Source organism: Limulus polyphemus, unplaced genomic scaffold (assembly GCF_000517525.1).
Source record: "Limulus polyphemus unplaced genomic scaffold, Limulus_polyphemus-2.1.2 Scaffold649, whole genome shotgun sequence".
Classification (NCBI taxonomy): domain Eukaryota; kingdom Metazoa; phylum Arthropoda; class Merostomata; order Xiphosura; family Limulidae; genus Limulus; species Limulus polyphemus.
The window spans coordinates 180,758-202,402 of NW_013666259.1; the positions used below are offsets into that span (position 1 = coordinate 180,758).

General features: G+C 33.5%; 1 protein-coding gene across 1 annotated transcript in view; it reads left to right on the plus strand.

Annotated features, from left to right (window-relative positions):
- LOC106459695 (msx2-interacting protein-like) overlaps positions 1 to 21,645 on the plus strand; it is a 98,299-nt gene that overhangs the window by 36,037 nt on the left and 40,617 nt on the right. Inside the window, 5 exon segments of the mRNA XM_013919342.2 lie at positions 4,509 to 4,790; positions 14,508 to 14,696; positions 17,136 to 17,522; positions 18,905 to 19,134; positions 20,894 to 21,005. Of these exon segments, the coding sequence (XP_013774796.1) occupies positions 4,509 to 4,790; positions 14,508 to 14,696; positions 17,136 to 17,522; positions 18,905 to 19,134; positions 20,894 to 21,005 (1,200 nt within the window).

Sequence of the window (21,645 nt, forward strand, 5' to 3'; positions counted from 1 at the left end):
TTCTGGTTAACAGTTGGTTTTCTCAGGTTACGAGACAGTGGCAGTGTGCTAATCTTCTGGTTAACAGTTGGTTTTCTCAGGTTACGAGACAGTGGCAGTGTGCTAATCTTCTGGTTAACAGTTGGTTTTCTTAGGTTATGAGACAGTGGCAGTGTGCTAATCTTCTGGTTAACAGTTGGTTTTCTTAGGTTATGAGACAGTGGCAGTGTGCTAATCTTCTGGTTAACAGTTGGTTTTCTTAGGTTATGAGACAGTGGCAGTGTGCTAATCTTCTGGTTAACAGTTGGTTTTCTTAGGTTAATGGTAAACGATTCTAGTTCTTTCTGGGTATGAAGGATGATGCGGTAAAAACCAGAGGTAGGTGTAATATCACATTTGGCTAGGCAGTGGTTAATACTACTAGTTTTGTAGGTTTTAGCATTACAGTGTTCTTTCGATTACAGAACTTTCTAGTGGTTGATCTAATATATCCCTTGTTGCATTTTGGCCACGTGAACTCGTATACGGCTACCGAGGTATTCAATGGATGTTGTTTGTCATCAGGTACAAAATGATGATGACAAAACCTTGTCGAAACGTTGTACATTTGCTGTTACGTTAAACTTATATTAAAGTTTTACTTGATTACCCATTCAAGCCGTCTCCAACCATTATTATACTTGATCATCATCTGGTGACGTCAAACCGACTCTCTTTAGCTTTTCGTTATAGATTCTTTAGAATCAGTTAAAACATGTCAACCACGCTAGATCTACCATATTCAGTGCCGACGAGGACTTTCGTTGAATACCAGGGCTCATCATGCGGTCTATGATCACTTTACATGTACAACAACTGTTAAACGGATTAAGCAAGCGATAAGGTAATACAAAGAGATGTTGATCCGTTGGATACCATTTCTAGTAACTTAACTGACACGTTCTAGCAAATGGCAATGGACCCAGCGTTGAAAAGACACTCTCCATTCCCACAGGCCATCAGCCTGTGAATTGATGGTTTTCTTGGTGTGTTACCCGGTGTTTCCTCATACAATATCAGTTGTAATATAACTGCAGATGGAAAATATTTGCAGTTCCTCTTATCAGCCTGAAATGAAGCAGCGATTTTAAAGTTTGTATAAAATGCAAAAAATAACTGAATAAACTTCCCTGTATATTTAGCATAACTGCTTAATAAACCACGTGTTCTGTTCCAATCACGTCGTATTCAGTTTGATTAACTTATACACTGGACACTAGTTTCATTCATTTTAACTTCCCTATAAAAACCTCTGTTCTTCAAAATGTAACCTACATTTTTATCCCCATAAATGATAAATCTGTGATGCAAAAATGAAATGGATATGAAACCCAATCCACTATTGGATTTTTCACCCCCCCCCCCCCTCTTATTACAAAGTTATACTGGTTTTGGAGAACTCAACCCCTTATTAGGAACCCTGGAAAAGGGCAAATCGAAAGACAAAACTAGGCTTCTTGTGGTAGTGAACGGTATATGTATGGTGTTTTTAGATGTTATTTAGTCACAGAAGTTGATTACCACGATTTTAGGGCGTCGGTGGTAGTTGATAATTCCTTATCGATCGGAAATTATGAAACCGTGAATTGAATTTTCACGCATGACCAATGAGAATTGCAATATCTATATATAATTCAACAATGTTAATTAACCTTTCACACAAAACATCTTGTGGTGAATAATAATTAAACGCATAGCTGCTCACAGCCTTCACCATAAATCACGCGACCCATTTCAGTTGAATCTTGTTTCATTTATTTTAAATAATTTGCACACATCACACCCATTTAATTAAAGATAATAATTAATTATTTAAAAATAGCCCCTCCCCAGTGGCACAGCGGCATGTCTACGGACTTACAACGCAAGAAACTGGGTGTCGATACCCGTGGTGGGCAGAGCACAGATGACCCATTGTGTAGCTTTGTGCTTAACTTCAAACAAACAATAATTAAAAATAATTCTAAACCTACGTGTGAATGAAGGTGTTCCTATTTTATAATAAACAAGCTGGAGTACCCGTCCCATAGACGGTAGTTATGTAAATTCGTGATTAATGAAAGGTTATCTTATTAGGACATGAAAAGTTGCTTCCCTTATATGCAATTGTAAAAAACGCAAAACACCCATAAGAACTGCAAAACACAAAATGTGAAACCGTAAGTTTGCTCGTATCTCCGCATGGACCCAACAAACGTTGATGCCAAATTTGATGAAGATCCATCAACAGAGGGCGAAGTAGTGGTAAAAAAAAGTGTAAACGCAAAAACGCCCATAAAAAAACGCAAAATTCAAAACTGAAAATTTGTATAATCTCCCCATGGACCCAGTGAACCTCCATACTAAATTTAGTGAAGATCCATCTACAGGGTGCCAAGTAATGGTAAAAAACGCCCATAAAAGCCTCAAAATGCAAAACTGAAAATGTGTATGTGTCTCCCCATGAACCTAATGAACCTCCATACCATTTTTGGTGAAGATCCATCCACACCCTGCGAAGTTGTTACATGGACATACTACAGACAGTACAACTATATTTATATAGATTCATCAAAGCAGTAATAATTACAAAACATTAAACAACTAAATGAACTCTCTGGTGGCTCAGCGGTAAGTTTCACACATTTTACAACGCTAAAATTTGCGTTTCGATACGTGCGATAGGCAAAGCTCAAATAATTCATTGTATGGTTTTGTGCTTGACGCCCCCCAGTGGCACATCGGCATGTCTGCGGACTTACAACGCTAGAATTCGGGTTTCGATACCCGTGGGGAGGAGCAGAGCACAGATAGCCCATTGTGTAGCTTTGTGCTTAATTACAAACATACAATTGTGCTTGATAACAAACAAACGTTTTGACTATTCTCATCGTAATTTGTTCAAGTTGCCATTTTTTTTTAATATTGCAAAGTGATTTAAAAAAAAAAAATAATATATATACATTCCTACGTAGATAAATTGTATCTAAAAGAGCATCAATTGGGACAAATCACGTGTAAAAGATATTGTGTTGATTGGTTAATTCTATGCGCCCACAAGTGGCATCTTGCGGTAATAATTTATGTTTCAGATTATGTTAGTTGTTCATAATAGTGGAATCGTTTAAAAGTATCGTATCCACTAGCATACGTGGCTCCGATGTTTAATGAGATTATTTCACCATTACATCAGTTGAATAGATCTGTGTACTAAATATCCTTTAATCAACTTTCTTCCCTCTTTGGTATAGTTGCAAGTTATTTGGATTTCTTTCTAAAGTTTGGGCGTTGCCATTGGCAACATTTTTGTAATATTCAGCGAAGAAATGCCAAGTTCTTTTCTCCAGGATGTGTTAGCGGAAGCAGAAAAAAAAACGTTGTGCGTCTTTCATCACAGGAAAGATGATGACAACTAATAGGAGCTACTAAGTTCCTGTCAAGAGTAGTACTGTGGTCATAGTGTCCGAAAACACATAGTATGTAATATCTAACGAATTTTGTCAGTGAGGAATTGTTTTTTTTTTAATTTCCCGCAAAGCTACACGAGGGCTATCTGCGCTAGCTGTCCCTAATTTAGCAGTGTAAGCAGCTAGTCATCACCACCCACCGCCAACACTTGGGCTACTCCTTTACCAACGAATAGTGGGATTGACCGTCACATTATAACGCCCCCACGGCTGAAAGGGCGAGCATGTTTGGTGTGATGGGGATTCGAACCCCGGTTTCTAGCTGTGTAAGTCCGTAGACATACCGCTGTGCCACTGGGGGGCGCTATATTACATAATAGATCTGAAATGTTATTTTTATACGCCTTTGATTTTGATTCCGAAAAGGACAAAGTAAGAGAAATGTGGTAAAAAAAATATGCAATTTACGCCACTGGGGGCGCTATATTACATAATAGATCTGAAATGTTATTTTTATACGCCTTTGATTTTGATTCCGAAAAGGACAAAGTAAGAAAAATGTGGTAAAAAAATATGCAATTTACGTGACTTTAATCTTAAAGTTCTGGCATGTGATGAGTTTCGGTTGGATATGCTTCTTTCATTTTTTTCGTTAATTAATTATTTTCTAACCATTATTTTGGATGTCACATTCCACGCTTTCGAACTATATTCTTTAATTGCATAACTAACATCTTTGCAAGCGAGCCAGAAAACTTGCAGAAATTTAAAATATATGCGTCTTAGTTTCTGGACGTAAGGTACTATTATTTCATCAATTTTTATTTATTTCTTCGTTTTGAAACTTGATAATCGTTTTGGACATGTAGACCACACTTTCGCTCGTCAGTTTCTGAAGTTAAATGACCAACAAGTAATATTCAAACACAAATTTTTTTTCGAGTTTTTACTATAGCAGTTCTCTTAGGTTAAGTTTTTTTTTAATTGTTGTAAAAATTATATAGTACAGTGTTTCCTTATTATGGGATTTCGCAGATGTACTTTGAATGTCCTTTGTAAAAATAACCATGAATTATTTATAATTCTTTTCTATGTTTTCTGAAGGTATGGCAAGGTTCAGAGTGTGAAGATTTTACCAAAAAAAGATGAAAACACATCCACAGTGGCCGCAACTGTAGCATTCATAGACATTCGATCTGCTGCCAAAGCGCACAATGCAGATAATAAAATAGACGAAAGGACGTTAAAAACTGATTATTATGAACCCCCAGTGTCTAGTGCGGCCAGTTCTGCTACTTGTATTTACATCCACGAGAAAGACGACGCTTTAGGACGTTCTATTGCACCTTTGTACCCTGCGGCGAGGGCGCCAAGATACCCACACTGGTAAGTCTTGTTGCTTGATGTTCTCCAAATCCAAGATCCTTGTTTCTATTCTTATTCTATGCATTTTGTTTCTTTGTTTAATACGGAACACTGTAAGCCTTAAGACGTGTATGTATATTATGTAGAGTATTATAGTCTTAATGTTTTGGAGGATTTTATTATTGGTTTGTTTTGAATTTCGCGCAAAGCTACACGAGGGCTATCTGTCCCTAATTTAGCAGTGTAAGACAGACTAGAGGGAAGGCAGTTAGTTATCACCACCCACCGCCAACTCTTTACCAACGAATTGACCGTAATATTATAACGCCCCGAGCATGTTTGGAGTGACGGGGATTCGAACCCGCGACCCTCAGATTGCTAGTCGAGCGGCCTAACCACCTGGCCATGCCTTTTATTATTGTAATTAGAGTAACATGTCTGTTTCAACAAAGATAAACACCGTTTATTAGCCAAGTTTATACATCTTTCACTAGGAAGCTTAAAAACAATATTTGGAACTAAGATACCCGCTGTGATTTTCTAAAGTATTATTTATGATCAAATGACGTTTAACTTCGGGTGTTTGTTTTTTCCCACATTCATTTTAATTTGTTCATTATGGATTCAAAATCAGAGGTGTGCAAAAATAGCATTACAGTTCTAACTTTTGTCTCCCACAAGTCACTGCCCAAAAGGCCTTTCATTCAATACCAGATTTGTTAATTTGTAATGCTTCGCCAGTTTTCCGCATTTAATCCGTAACTTTCAAAGTATTACTCAGCATATATGGAGAACCTTTAGCCTCGTCACCCAATCCAACTATCTAATTCTGGTACTAAACGAAAGGCCTCAAGAACAGACTTGTGGCAGACGAAAGATGAATCTCTAATGTTATTTTTGCGCGCCTCTGACTTTAAATTCGAAATGGACAAATTAATACGAATGTCAAAAAAAAACAAAAAAAAACCTGCAGTTAAAGAGATTTTTTATTTTTTAGACTTGGTTAGCTTCTAATGCTTCGCCAGCTTTCGGCGTTTAAACATTAACTTTTGTTATTTACCTTGTTCAACTTTGTGTAAAAATTAGCTTCTTATAAGGCATCGTGTAATTAAAAGCCAATGAATGTATTGAGTGTGTTTTTTCTGTTGAAAATATATCTGTGAAGTATGGTGTATAATGTTTTGTTCACAAAAACGTTCATCTACAGTTTTCGCAAATGTGAGAAAAATTCTTGTTTCCGATTGTGGATCGTTGGTTTCCTTAGTTTTATTTTCAGGGTTTCAAGAGTACGTAGATTTCTCTCCTTCTGTGTTATGAAGAAGAATTAATGTTGGTTGTAAGGTGGACTGTCGCGATAGTTAGTTCAGTATGTGTTTACCTACTTGTGTGCGGTTCATACTTCTGAAGCTTAGATGCTCTCGTTCATTCGTTCTTGTCTCCTAGTTATCGATCCCATATTCCCTGGTTTGCAAATAGACCATTCATACTGGTACGCGACCATAGTACTGTGTAAATATTTGATTCAATCTTTTAACGGAAATAAAGTTTTTATTAATTTATTTGTTTAAGCCTACATTGAGATCTTAAAGCACAGTTGAATTTGTCTTGTCAACTTGTTCTATTCCATCAGCTTCTTGACTTTCATTTTTATCATGAACGACATCCTTCCTAGATAGGCTAATATTAGGATCAACTTATTTTTGGGTACCCTCGCTACTAGCGGTGTTTTCGGCCCCTAATACAAGAATACCTGCTTAGCGCCAAAGCATAATTTAGCTATAGATGGTACATAACCATTTAATTGAGTCAACATTCACGTTAACACTGACAAACGGTACAACATAAATGACTAAACGCCATTATCGTTAGTGGTATGGGTGGCCAAGAAGAAGAAGATGCTGATGTTGTGCCATAAAGTTAGGGTTACAGCGTTGTTTGTTGAGGTGAGAGATTCTACGTGAGTCCGGATTTCTGAGATAGTGTAGGTATCATCACCATAGTTGTGGTGTTATACAGGTTTATATCATGTTGGGCAGTTCTCCAGCCATTGTTTTTCACGAAAGCGTAGAAATACAGTTAGGTAAATCTGGTGCTAAGTTGGATCCCATAGCAACCCCATCCAAATGTGCATACAATTCTTTTCATTGGAGATAAAATGAGATCGTTTAATAGCAAAGTTTGAAACTAGTTTAGGTATTCCACTGATAGCTCATTTTTGTGTATCTCAATTACCTTTATGGAGTTCACTCTCTTTATATACACTTTACGTTTATTAATACTATAAAATGTTTGTATTTTGCAAATGATTTATACACTCCATAGATGTTTTAGCAGTTTCTCATTTGCAATATAATTTTAAATATATTATTTAACTTAGTTAGTAAACCAGTTAAGCCCCACCCCCATATCTATGATAATTTATCGCTAACGGAAAGCGCGAAATCTGACACTTGTTAAACTCTTTCTGCAACTTAAGAGAATAGGCGGGAGTTTCACGATACATATTTAACTGTATAAGTTATGAACACTGGTAAATATAAATTAATTTAAACAAACATCGATATTAAAATAAATATATAATAGCAAATCCGTCACATAATGCAATAATTGTAACCCACCCAACCTGGTGGACAAAGTGAAAAATGCACAGATAGACAGCGACTTGTATATAATGTACCCAAAAATTATCCCTAGTATTACTTATCTAGGAAGCATGCCGTTCATAACAAAAATTCGAAAAAGGTCAAGGAATTGATTAATAAAATAAATTCGCAAATTTAACTCAACTGTGTTTTCAGATCTCAGTGCAGACTTTTTAAAAAAAACTTTCCGTTCAAAGATCGAATTAACATGGCACTGCGGCCATGTAACAGTACGAATGGCCCATTTGTAAACAAGGGTATATAAGACCGATAGCTAGGAGACTAAATGGACGAATCACCGAGCACCTAAACTTCAGAAATGTAAATCCCACTCACTTAATTAAAAGAAGGGGTGGAATTGTTTTGTTTTTTTTTGTTGAGGAATTCGCTTACGTAAATGTGCTCAACCAATCACTTTGTATTTGACTATTATTACAACATAGTATTTATCAGATTTGGGGAAGGTTGTGACTACGTAGTGCTCATCAGATTTGATGAAGGTTATGAGAACGTAGTGCTTACCAACGTTGGTGAAGGTTAGGGCATGTTGACCACTGTGTTCAATTGCTCAATAAACAAACCCTTCTGCCCCAGGAGTACTCCGGTGAAGGTTAGGGCATGTTGACCACTGTGTTCAATTGCTCAATAAACAAACCCTTCTGCCCCAGGAGTACTCCGGCATAACACATGCTTATTGAATTGGTTTGTACATTGATATGGCTGTGGTTGATGTTGTGACCAGATTGGCTGTATGAGTTAAGAAAGGTCCTATTATTCATTAAAATTGTCATCTTTCCAGTCATTTCTCTAAAAAGCATATTATATGCTTCAGTAGTCTGTTATCACATCTCAGCGTAGAAGAGATTCGACCCTTAACAAGTCACACAGGTGAAACGTAGGCCCATAAACCTTGAGAAAGTAGCAAACACGTTTCTCAATAAAGAGAGAAAAATATTTGAACGAACGAGAAAAAGGGAAAGGGATTCGCCGAGGGAAGAATCTACGCGAAGAAGCTTAGTAAAGATTTTGCGAGGTTCAGAAACACAGAATTTTAAGCCTGTTGTCTTTGGAGTATGCAACAGAATTTAAAAGACGATAGCCAAGCAAAAGGTGAAAACCTCGCACTCCTTGTTCTACTCTTAAGGAGTCGACGTCGGAAGGATCTTAATGCCACGACCTATACATCCTTACTTTCAGGTTATACACTGTTCGTAGTTCCTACAAGCTGAACAATACGAATAATATAAACTGTTATCGTTTCTGCTTCTTTTGTTTGTGTGTGTGGTTAAACACAAAGCTACACAATAGGCTATCGGTGCTGTGCTCACCACGACTATAGAATCCCGGTTTTTAGTGTTACAAGCCTATAGACTTAGCACTGAGCCACGCGCGTGTGTGTGTGTTATGTTTTAATTATGAATATGTACTGTTGCAGTTTGTAAAAGTAGTGTTTAATGTTATGCTTTAGACAAAGTTGTGTACCTAACTGCCCGTTAATAAGTTGAACGCGAACACATCACAACATGCAAGTCTTTCACAAGCAAGCCATAAGTTCAGTCACAAAATTTTCCACTGTTATTTTTTGTTGTTGTATGCATATTCTCATACTTTCGAACTGCTATAAAATTCTTAGCTTCTCGGATTATCTTTTAATTGTGCCCAGTTTAACGCAATCCCTAAATAATGCCTTCTTGTGGCTATCGTTGTGTTTGTTATAAACATCTTTCTAGGTGATAATACGAACTATAATGCACATTAGAAAATAAATATAATTTGTATTGAACAAAAATAATTTTTACACTTTGCAACTTTTTCGGTTATTTTTTTCAGTAGTTTTTAACAAACTATAACTTTAAAGCTCCTACGTTTTAATAACACAGGTATTACTGAAAGTTGGTTATTAAAGTCGACCCATAATAGTGCATTTTTAAATGTTCACTTTTTCAATAATAATAATGACTTGAGCAAGTTCAGACATGCGCGAAGCCTGGAAAAGAGGCAAGAACAAATGCATCGTAATGACAGTGCGAATAAAACAAGTAAATATGTTAGTATGTTTTATTTTGAACTTTGCACTCAACAACAGCAGGGAAGTAACCGAGGAATAGCTTCTTGGATGTTGTCAAACTTGTGTTAGACTTAGTGTTTTAATTTGTTGCATATTTCCGTTATTTCATTTTGCGCTAATATAGACCCACATGATTTCTCTCTCTTGCTGTTGTGCAGGTAGAACGTAACTGTGTCGTTGTTCGACATCATTTAAAGTTTTGTTGTTGTTGTTTTTTATTCGCGAATATCTTACAGCACTGTCACGTAGTAATTCAAAAACAGGAAGCTGACGTTGGCAGTCTAAATTGTCAACTTTGTAGTTGTGAAACGCACAATTAAATCTTCTTTTTTTTTTCTTTTCTCAATAGCGCTTTTAAATGTTGCATATTCTTTATTCATATACCTACTTCATTTATCAAAATCCGAACCATTTTATAATCTTCCAATCCTATATAAACAGGTGTTACTGATAATGTGGATAAGCAAGAAACTGTCCAAGATTCAGCCGCTAATGATGATATAATTCATTCTTCTATTTATTTTAAATTAATAAACTTAAATTGTAGTATTTTAGATTTGGTAACGGTATTGACACTATAGTTAAAAAATCTAAGAGTGATGTATAAATATATTTGTGTCTAATTTTATTTTAAACATAGTTACTTCGAATTCTGTCATTTTCAAATTTCAACAATACTTAAATTCGTAACGAACTTTGAGCTAACACAAAAGAAAGAAATTGTTAATATTAGTAGATAAACTATGTTTAGCCGGTATGTACAAACTCGTTAACTGAGAATCACTATGGGATAAATATTATGGTTTAGAATTTTCATGATAAAATATATAATTTTTATTTGTATACTTCGTAATTATATTTAATTGTGTTTGTCAAGTTAAGGACTACTTTTTTATTTTACAAAAAGAACAGGTTGATTGAATATAGAATAAGTCTAAATCAGGCTCTCTGAATAAGCTACATATTATTACATATAATTTATAAACAACTGTGCTTTGTGTTAAGAAATAAACGAAACAAGTAGGTAATATTTAAATTTTATAACATGGATTAGTTGATCTTTAAATTAAAATTGTAGAATTTCATATAACTAAGCTTGACTAGGTGCATTGTAAGCTTTAGACAATGGATTTAGGCCGTTAATTTGAGTTTTTTTACTGGCAAATAGGCCTAACGTTGTGTTAGGACTGAACAAACACAACATTACACTTGGTGTCACTGGATCAAAATAAATAATAGTATTACTTTAGAGAGTTTTATAAAGTTCTAAAGTTTCATTTTGTTATCACGAAGTCATCCAACTTGAATGTTATAATATCATCAGATATCTGGGACGGTTTAAACGTTCTTGACGTTTACCATCACCTTAAAAAAGGTCGATGTCCTAAATCACGGCGTGAACTTTTTTTGTTACTTATCTGTTTGACTCCATGCGTGCACCACCGTGCCCTATGTTATTTGGTATTTATTTCTAGGTTTTGGGTAAAGGTACTGTAAAGAAAAAAAAAGGGAAACATATTAGTAACTTAAAAATGTGTTCACACTAAACAAATATCATATATGATAAGGTTTTAATATAATGATTCCCACCTCAATTTGTTTATTCATTCAAGAACTAAAGTTTTACATCAAATGAATACAATTCAATCAATAGAATTGTATTTTAACGAAATTAGAAGTAAAATAAAACCTCACTAAAATATTCGTAAAATACAGCTAATGAAGTTGAAATCGTTTATATTTGCTTTTGATCACTTAGGATTTGAAAATTATATTTCACAATTCATCTATCAGTGTGGGGGTGAACGTGAAATTATGACTGGTCGTTTGTTGTTAAGCACAGAGTTTACACATGTGCTATTTGTGCTATGCCTACCACGAGTATCAAAACCAGGATTTTAGCGTTATTGGCCTTCAGTATGATTCTTCAACTGGTTATATGTATACATGACTAGTGTATCAGTTACGAAAACTGAGACAATCCAATGTCTTGATATGAGAGTTTCGGTGTCAGCTATGTATGGATAAACTTTCAATAATCATGAGTTTTATGAATTGCACAATTTTATCCGAGAAAAAGCTTGTTTCATAAGACTAAAACAAACAAACCCTAGACTCTGGAGGACGGCATTAACCAGTATTTGTGGTGTTTGTACCCGCAAAATACCCTTAACAACAGTATGGGATTTCGACTTCCTGTACCATAGATATGACACGCTAATCTTTCTATATAATCACTGTGTACATTGCTGTGGAATTGTACTTTAGAACAACTTATGAATATTTCGTGCATTGCATATTATATATATATATCTTTGTGTGTATATGTGTATGTACATACCAAAACATAGCTTCTTAGCAAAATTTTAACACATGCCTCTTTCCGATTTTATGCGGTCAAAGGTCATACATGGAAAAGCATTTTTTTCATCTGCATTTCCCTTTATATTTCCATCAGTCCAAATAAGACTTGACACAAAGACACCTTGCAAGATCTCCCACAGACTAAAGCAGATATATGTGAGACTTATGCCTTTCGTTTGAGTTTACAATGGTCATAGCAAACAAAAAAAACAAACGCGATTTATGTAATAGGGAGACCTGATGATATTGTATTGTATGTGTATTTATTTGAACTACTGATACGAGTGAAGGAACCAGTCAGCAGAACCCACAGCTTAAAGTGTGGAAAATATGTTATGGTATCGCACAGATTCAAACCCGGGTTTCCAGCTTCAAAATCTAGAAATCTGCCACAAATTCAACCCACTTTCCAAGAAGCTATGGATCTAGAAACGTTGTCTGCATGTAGAAACGTTAAAAGAGGTTGTTATTGATGGTGTTTTGATTCATACTTTGATTCAGTGCATGAAATTGCATATAATGTATCGAGGAATGGGAGTCATTCTATTGTTCTTTCTAGTTGGTTAATGTGATTTCAACATAAAATCCAGAAACAGTAAAAGTAGATTTTTTTGGCTTATGTTTGATTTGTTTTCTATAGGTTTGGTTACTTGTGAGTTAGGGTGCTTAGTAATTAGTTGATTGCTAAGCAGCATGTAAGGTATTGAACTACATATAGCAAATTAACTGAATATTCTTGATTTTGTTTTTCTTTATTTTCATTGAATGTCTGGTGTTCTCTGCTAACCACTCCCTTAGTCACATGTGAGGTCCGTGTAGTCACCTGTCAAAGTTAATCATTAATTTGCTTTACCTGAATTTGTCTTTATTATTTCACGTTAATCTAGTTTTTAGTTAGTGCTTATTTGGCTAAATATTATCTGTTTGTAATTTTAAGAGTAAGGAACAATCGAAGGCGTCAAAAAACCGAACAAATTCATTAATTTTAACATCTGTCGTTAGATAAGGAACACTCGTTGAAGCTCCAAACAGCATACCCTTTGCAAAGCGTTTGTGGAAAAGGCGTGTAAAATGTATTTTACACGTGTTGTTGTTGTTGTTGTTATAAGAATGACTAACATAATTTTAGATCTGATATTCTAAGGCAAATGACCCGTTCTAACAGTAATTCGTGACTTTAGTTCTGAATGTGTATATGTTGTTACTCTAATGATACGCTGGTATTGTTCGTTACTTTTGTTTTGTTTATTTTAAATTGTTTTGCGTGTTAGGCTATATCGCAGGGCCTGTTGACAATTGTTGTACATTAATCAGAGCTGAACACGTTACGTTATAGGTGCAATTTTAGGCTTAAAATGTAGATTTCGAACAAAGCTGTAATGTTTTCGAGTTATCATCTACTCGGAACCTCTCTGTTAACAGTTATTTAGTAAACAGTTTTCTAACAGTTACTATTGCAATCCCAATATATTTAACTGATTTAACCCTAAGTAGCAACTTGTATATTTTAAAGGCAGTATATTTTTTATGTTAAAAAGATAAACTGTGGGTGTAAGTATTCACCAAGAAATTTCGTAAAGCAGTATAACCTATTAATTTGTACAATTCATGTAAATAGTTTTGGTAGAAGGTAAGATACTGGTGTGATAATTACAAAAAAAGAAACAATTTGAATTTCTTAAGAAACCTTACTGTAAATGCTTATTCATTCAAAATAATTCCTCCAATTCCCCATGCTTTACATTATATATATATTTCCCTCACGATTTCATTACCTTTTGACGTTCAAGTTGTAAATCAAATATTAATTCGCCGAGTTTTATTTCTTTCTTTAAGTAAGGTGAAGTTTTCGATGGAGAGTTCACATGTGAGAGCTGTAAAGATATCACATTTGTGATCTAATTATCGTACACCCCATTTTCAGATATTATAAGGAACACTAAATTACTTTACACGAGCAGACGTTTACAATGAGGTTTTTAAGAAATTTTATCGTGTTTTTGTATTTATCAAACCAGTGTTGTTTTCTCGATTTATTTTTCAGATATTATAAAGAACACTAAATTACTTCACACGAGCAGACGTTTACAATGAGGTTTTTAAGAAATTTTATCGTGTTTTTGTATTTATCAAACCAGTGCTGTTTTCTCGATTTATTTTTCAGATATTATAAAGAACACTAAATTACTTCACACGAGCAGACGTTTACAATGAGGTTTTTAAGAAATTTTATCGTGTTTTTGTATTTATTAAACCAGTGTTGTTTTCTCGATTTATTTTTCTCCCGAAAATTCTCTGTGTGAATTTTATAATTTTTATAGATTATATACTGCTTTCAAAGTACGGCAGTGTTAGATAATTTTTGTATATTTTATCAGTTGTACTTAATAATTAGATTTTTGTGAACGTAATGTGGCGACTTAATTAAACTTAGCGTTGATATTTTTCTAAATATAACAGGAAAGCACACTTTGGATAGAATAAATAAGGTTTCGAAAATGTTAACTTCATTTTATTTTAAATAATTGCTAAAAAGGTTTTTATCACTGTTGAGATAAATAATTTTTCACAAGACCTCATATGTCTAAACGTACACGTATTCCGTAAATAATCTATTTTTCAATCGACTTTAGCTGACATTATCTCTACCTATCTTCCTCATAGTGTACCAGAAGATAGGTCCTACGAACGGCCCCCTCTCTACTACGACCGCCTTGGCGAGAGGGACCCTTATTTGAGGCGTTCCGTTGGAATTGGTTACCATGACGACGAAAGTTACCAGGCTAGAGGAAGATCACGAGATAGATTTTTACGCACAGCACCAGGAAGTGTATATCCGGACGGAACAGAGCGGTAAATGTTTTGGTTTTTACCCGATATAGCCAAGAAAGAGAAATATCCCCTTGATCGAAATGCAGCAGCCTGGAAAATAATTATTAGGGAAAAAAAAAGAGAGATAGAGAGGGAGCTATGCAATGCGAATGTGAACGAAATATTAATAACCAAAGCGAATTTTATCACATTGAAGTGTTTTAAATCTGAGCAGCAACTTAAGATGAAGAACTGTAAATTATTGTGAATAGTGGACTATCAAGTCACTTGAAAATGATATAAGTAAACATAATACCAATAACACGTATTCACACAGTTTTGTCCAAACCTTACAAAGGTAATACACACAGTTTAAGTTTCTTTGTTGTTAAGCACAAAGCTGCACAATAGGCTGTCTCTGTGCTCTGCCCATTGAGATTAATTAACAAAACCCACTGAGTCCAGATGGGGGCTGTAGTTCAGATAAATAAGCTTTAAAAATTTGAATTTCGTACTTTAAGAACATAGCCTGAATTTCAGATTCAAAAGATATATATTGCAAGTAGGTATGAATAATACCAGTCCATAATTTAAACAGATGAACTACTTTTATATTGTTTGTGAAATATATCTAAAGAAAATTTTTGTACTTCAGAAATTGCATAATAAATAATAGTTAGCTGTAAATTGAGCAAATATGAATGAAATGCTATGGTGGTTTTTGTGCAAGTCATCAACTTCCTGGCTTTAATGTGCAGTATATGATTTTGTACATCTAGAGAGGTTGTACTATTATGCTATACATGACAGGTGTAAAAGCTGAGACATCATAAGAATTACTCATATGAAACATTTCTCCACCTGGAAAAGTAGTTTGGTATATTTATATATATATATATTAAAAAAAAGTAGGTTTTGTTCTGGCAGCAAATATTTCAAATTTCCTGTTTGTATTTACTGAAATATTTGTTATAATTGTAAGATTGTGACCACTTAATTAAGAATAATATATCTCTTAGTTAAACTTATATTGCGAGATTTGTTGTCTTTTTTTCAAAGTGTAGCATATTATTATTATTAATCCAACATTACAGCACCAGTTTTAAAATTTTAAAACATGGGCAGTGTTTCAGGAGTCTTTGTTTTATATTTAAAACTTTGTACTTTAGTCAGGGACACAGTCCATAAACTGATTGCTTTTGTACACAGGGTACTTAAACCTTTCAGTGAATATAAGTGGTACATGTTTGGCTCATGTCATGATTTAGTCAATATCAAAGTCCAAAGTCCTTTGCTGATGACATTCAAGCAAGATTATTTCTTTCTTATTACTTTATCATTTGCTTCATTATGCTATAAACACATTAAAGAGTTCTGGAGAATTCTTGGGTGCAGGGGCTAGCATCAATACCACGAATTGTAAGCGAATTGATTGTCATGGTTAACATTCTGTATGATGTTAACCAAGTTGATGTTAGCCAAGTCTATTACTATTTCTGTGTTGGTAGTAACTAGGGTTTGATCCTGGTTCTTCTTGATAGAAGTTTGGTGCTTTATCTGCTGGACTGCAATCTCCCAAAATAGAAGTTGAATAAACTTTTTGAATGTTTCCAAGAGGGGTAACCAGGTTTTGCTGACTTCTGTGCTAGGTTGGCAGAGTATGTTATTAGTTTGGTGGATGTAGACTCCTCCTGTTTTTCATTATGTCATGTGTGGATCATATTCTGTTATTTTAGTATTATTCCACTTTATCATGAAAATAAGTTCTGTCCAATTATAAATTGACCATTTTAATTGCTCTAAAAAGTTCACATAACCCATTACTTGTAGAGTAATACCCCCCACAAATACACATTTATGTAGGATGTTATTGTTTTGTTATTAACTTCACAAAAAGATAAAGGTTAAAAAGAAATTATCATGAAAAAGTTTGAATGAACTGAGAAGGGTATTTACAAAACATTGAAAGGTAAAAAAAGTACTCTAAAAAACTTCTTGACTCGAAAAATAAAAATGTTTTTAAAACCATCTTTAAAAAATATCTCCCCTTTCAAAAAGTTATTAATTACTGTCTTGCAAAAATGATCTAAAAAGTTGTGATTCAGTCTGAAAAACTTAGTTTAGCCTATTTCTGTGTGCATCCTTAGGTCATATTAGATGCATGTATAAGAAAATTTAATTAACATGTGTATTGAGAACTGTTAACAGATTGCTATGTTGACTTGACTTGTGATCATAGCACTGCTACAAGTTTGTGTTGAGGGGGACTGAATTTGAAAAAAATACTATTCAAAAAAGTTATGAATTAGAGCTGACATAATATTAGTTTAGATTACTGAAAATGCTTGTAAACAGTTTTATATTACTTTTATTTCACAACATTATCTAATTACCAAAAAACTGAAATGTTATAAAGAGCTGTAGTGCAATTTTTATTAACTTTTTTCATAATGTTGGAATTATTAATCTTGTATGTATTAGGAACCAGGGGCATTTTCCTCGTAGTCACACACAACGACAGCATTTTGAACAGCAGCGTTATCCTTCACCACTTGACCAATACACTGACGAACAAGCAGCGGTGTCTTCTGGACCAGGGAGGCTACTACGAAGATCAACAATAGCATCTTCATCTGTCAGCTCAACTGTTGATTCTCCACCACCCTCACAGAGTGGGAAGCGGCGAAGGCCGTCAAGACAGTCGCCCCATTCTCATTCAGGCTCCAGATCAAACTCTCAAACTCGATCACGGTCAAGCTCTCATAGTAGTAGCGGTAGTCGGTCTTCTAGCTCATCATCAAAACTTCGAAGCAGTTCTACCAACAGCAGTAGTAGGTCACCATCACCGTCCAAGTCTCAGTCACCAGCGTAAGTTTTCTTTCAACAAACAAACAACAAAAAAAAAAGATAACTAACTGTAGGGGAAAGATTTTGAAAAGTGTTAGAAATCGAATACTCTTTTCATGGTTACTGAGCAAAATAATCCTCATCAAAATTCTGGATTTGAGAAGATGTATTGTTATATTTATCGTGTATACTGAGAAAAATTTTATAAAGAGCCGGAACTATTTACCACTTATTAAGTAAATACATTCTTATGTAAAACAATAGTTTTATTGGCATATCTAATTAGTGCATGAACTTTTATCCACCCAAAAATGCTTAAATGAACAAAAGAGAAGAAATTCTGCTTTAGCTTGCACAGTGTTTGATACCTCGTAGACACAGCAAAATAAAGAAACTTGAAATTGGATTTAATTTATATTTAGAATGTGATGTGTTATGTCAATACAAGACACTTACATGGTGACCATTATTGTTTAGACTAGACCTTTCAAAGGAAGCAACTCCTACAGGGAAGTATGGTGTAGATAAGGATATTGCTAATATTAAACAGGTTATTACTTAGATTACTTGGGATTGGATAACTTATTACCTTTAGGTATGACAGACAACAGTGAGAGAGATCTGGAAGCAGCAGTTAACTGGAAAAGAAACTTTTTCTGAGCTTAATTCTGTGAAATTAACTTTGGGAATAAGAGTGATGACAGGATGAAGGTAGGGAGGGTGTTTTTTAGATGTTCTTTCTCGTTCACCACCAATATGGCATACTTTCAAGAATAATTATTAATTTAAAGCAAAAAAAAAAAAAGAAGTAGGTAACTGCCTCAATTAAGTAGGCACAGATTGAATTCATTACTCAATGCTGCTTGGTATAGGATTAGAATATATTATAAAATTTGTGAGAGATAAAGAACGGATTCCCTGACCATGGTGATTAGGTACTGTCATTGCAATCATTCAGTCGAGCAGTTGCTACTGTGCGTAGTGTTGAAAAGTCATTTTAAAGCAATCTTAAAGTTTTGATATTCACATTTTTGCAAAAGTATGCAAACTGAACTTTTCTATTCACATTCATAATATTAAGAAAAAGAGTACTTGCATCATTTTTTAAATTTATTTTTTATTGCTGAATAAAGATTGGGGGATAGTGGAAATTTTGAAATTTCTGGTACTTCATGTGGCTCTAGAATTGAGAGTAGGCAAAGTTGATGAATGGAATTTCCAGGGTGTTTTAGAGGTGCATAATGTTCAAGATAAAGCAAAAAATTTTCCATTTTTGATTTTGAGAATAGCAAATAAAATATATATTTTATGCACAATGAGAAAACTGTGTGAACAGAAAACTAAAGTATTTTTTTTTACTTTTCTATTTTGGTTACAAAGCTACCATTTCTTTTGATTCACAGGACTTCTTTTGAGAGCCACGAAAGTGGAAAAACAGGACGATCTGATCGGCCTAGTAGCACAGTATCAACATCATTTTTGCAATCTGTTGGAACAAATCTAAATGTTGGCAGTTTATCTGTAGGAAATCAGTCACAGAATTGTTTGATAAACCCTGTAAAAAACCACAGTGAACGCGAGGAACGAAGGGTATTGAGCATCTGTGTGCGTAATTTACCAGTACGGTCAACAGGTGGGTTGAAGATTTTAGGTAAACTGCTCTTTAACTATATAAGTTACTTACAGGAAGTCTCAGTGTAAAATAAGTAATGAACTATTGAAGTTTTAAGAATAGATGCCTAAACAATTAAAAACTTGTATTTATTAACTGTTATACATTGAGACTTGAAACTTTTATCATTATTATTATCAGAATTATTTTTTGTGTGTAACTATGGTTGAATAATTAAGGCTTTATATGACTTCTTAATGTAATTTTCATGAAATGTTTGGCTTACAGTTAAATCATCCATATATTAAAAGTCTCAAATTGAACTGAAGTTTATACTTTATGATAGCTATTACCATATTCAAATCTTTTTTTTATTTTACTTGTGCTTAATGTAGACTTTTCACTTATTGTTGAGTTAAAAACATTGCTATGAAGATTACTCGATGAAATGTAATCAATATAATTTGTACCCTTGGTGGACAGAGTGTATATAGCTCACTGTGTAACTTTGCACAAAAATAAACAAACCTTTGATGTATTAATTGTAGAGTGTTTATTTATTTACTTATAAATATTAAGAAAGGGTTATGCTAGTCTTTACATCTAAAGGGAATGTAGAAACTGTCTCTCCTTACCTTCAAAGAAATTTTCAGGAAACTACACAGACCAAGCAAAAACAAAGTTTCACACATCAGAGACAAATAAAACAATGTGATAAAGGTAAAATATACCTTAATAAATAATAGAAATATCTCCAGAAGTAAGACTCATGCATTAGTAGGGATACACAGAAGTAAGACCCCATGCAAAGGATACACTGCCATCTGGACTGTTTTTTTTTATAGCAAAGTTGGCTTTTTTTTCTGTTTTAGATCGGGTTAGAATTGAGTCTTACTAATTTGTGAAATCATTACAGAAAATTAAATCAACAGTTCTCATTCAAAAATCAATATCTTGTGTTACACTGAAATGTGTGTCAGAATACTGACCTTATATTAATTAAAATAGTTTGCTAATTTTGAATTTTATGGTATTAAGATATGTCTTCTCATTGAGAAATAAGTATTACTGTTACAAAAATATTATTATTGTGAAATGTAAGATAGTACATTGAAGTGTCAGAAATAAGTTTAAGTACAGAAGAACTTTGATTTTTGAATATTAGTTGATAATATTCTATTCTACAGTATAAAAATTGTAGGGATGGTGAACCCTCTCATGAAGATAGAAATTTTCTGTTTTTCCCTTCTTTATAAAAATTTTAATAGCAATCATATTTGATTTTTATGTTTCAGTGATTTCTTTAATTATGAGGTATTGTTAGGCCATGTGTTATTTTTTTAAAAATCAAACATAGAAATGTTATATATTTTATTCAATATGCTGGTATTTCATATGTTTTTAATAAGTACAGAATGTTGAATGACTTAACTGTATAAAAAAACAATTTTATAAAAAACACAGACACACACACACATACATACCACTAATCATAAAACTTACCAAAACATGTATACAACAATGTATAATTATTTAGTTTTAAAAATTTATATGTCTCTAATGTTAATGAAAAGTTTATAAAATAAAAGAATTTAAATGCCAAGTGTTTACAAAAAATTGAGATTTTATAAGATATTTTGAACAATGAGCCATAGCCCTGGAAAAAGTATTCCTATATCATAAAGTAATCGGTCTAAATATTCTTTTGGCCTGTGTTCTTTATTTAGTGATTTGCTGTAATATTCACTTGACTTTTGTGGTAAATTGGAACTTCTTTTAGATACAAGCTTGAAGGATGGATTATTTCATGAATACAAGAAGCATGGAAAAGTCACCATGGTAAAAGTAATTGGTCAGGGACCTGACAGATATGCCGTAGTTTGCTTCAAAAAGTAAGTCCATTTCACCACCTGTCACTTGTAAACACTTGGGTAGGTAGATTTTTATGCAAAATTTTAATCGTTATTTATCAGATAGTTAACTTTTTTGGCATGCTTTAAGGCATATGAGAGAAGAAAAAAAAACGTAAAATTGATTGGCTAAAAACGTTCATAGAATTCATGAGAATATTATTATATCAGTATATTTCACATAGAAAATGCTTAGAGAATCAAAACAAGTTAAAATTCATGAAAACTAATGAATGTATTGTATTCTTTTGAAAGAAATGTGTAAGTTAGTTAAAATCGTATAGATCATTATTAATTTTGAACTGCACATTACTGTTAAATATTTAGTACAAGGAAACTTTCTTTTTTCCAACAATGTTGTGTTTCGCATGTATGACATCATATACAAAATTGAAATGATTAATTTGAACCAGTCATTTAATGATATCTGTTTTTTTTTATGTGGAAAGTATCATTATTGTCAAATTGTTTTTTTCATTAGAATTGTAGTCTGAATTAATAAATGACTCTTTCTGTTTTTGAATATTTTAAGGTATCTTAGAAAAGTAAGATTTCATTTCAATACATCTTTAATTACTGTACGTTGTAACGTGTTACTTTAACTACTATTCAACCTGATTGT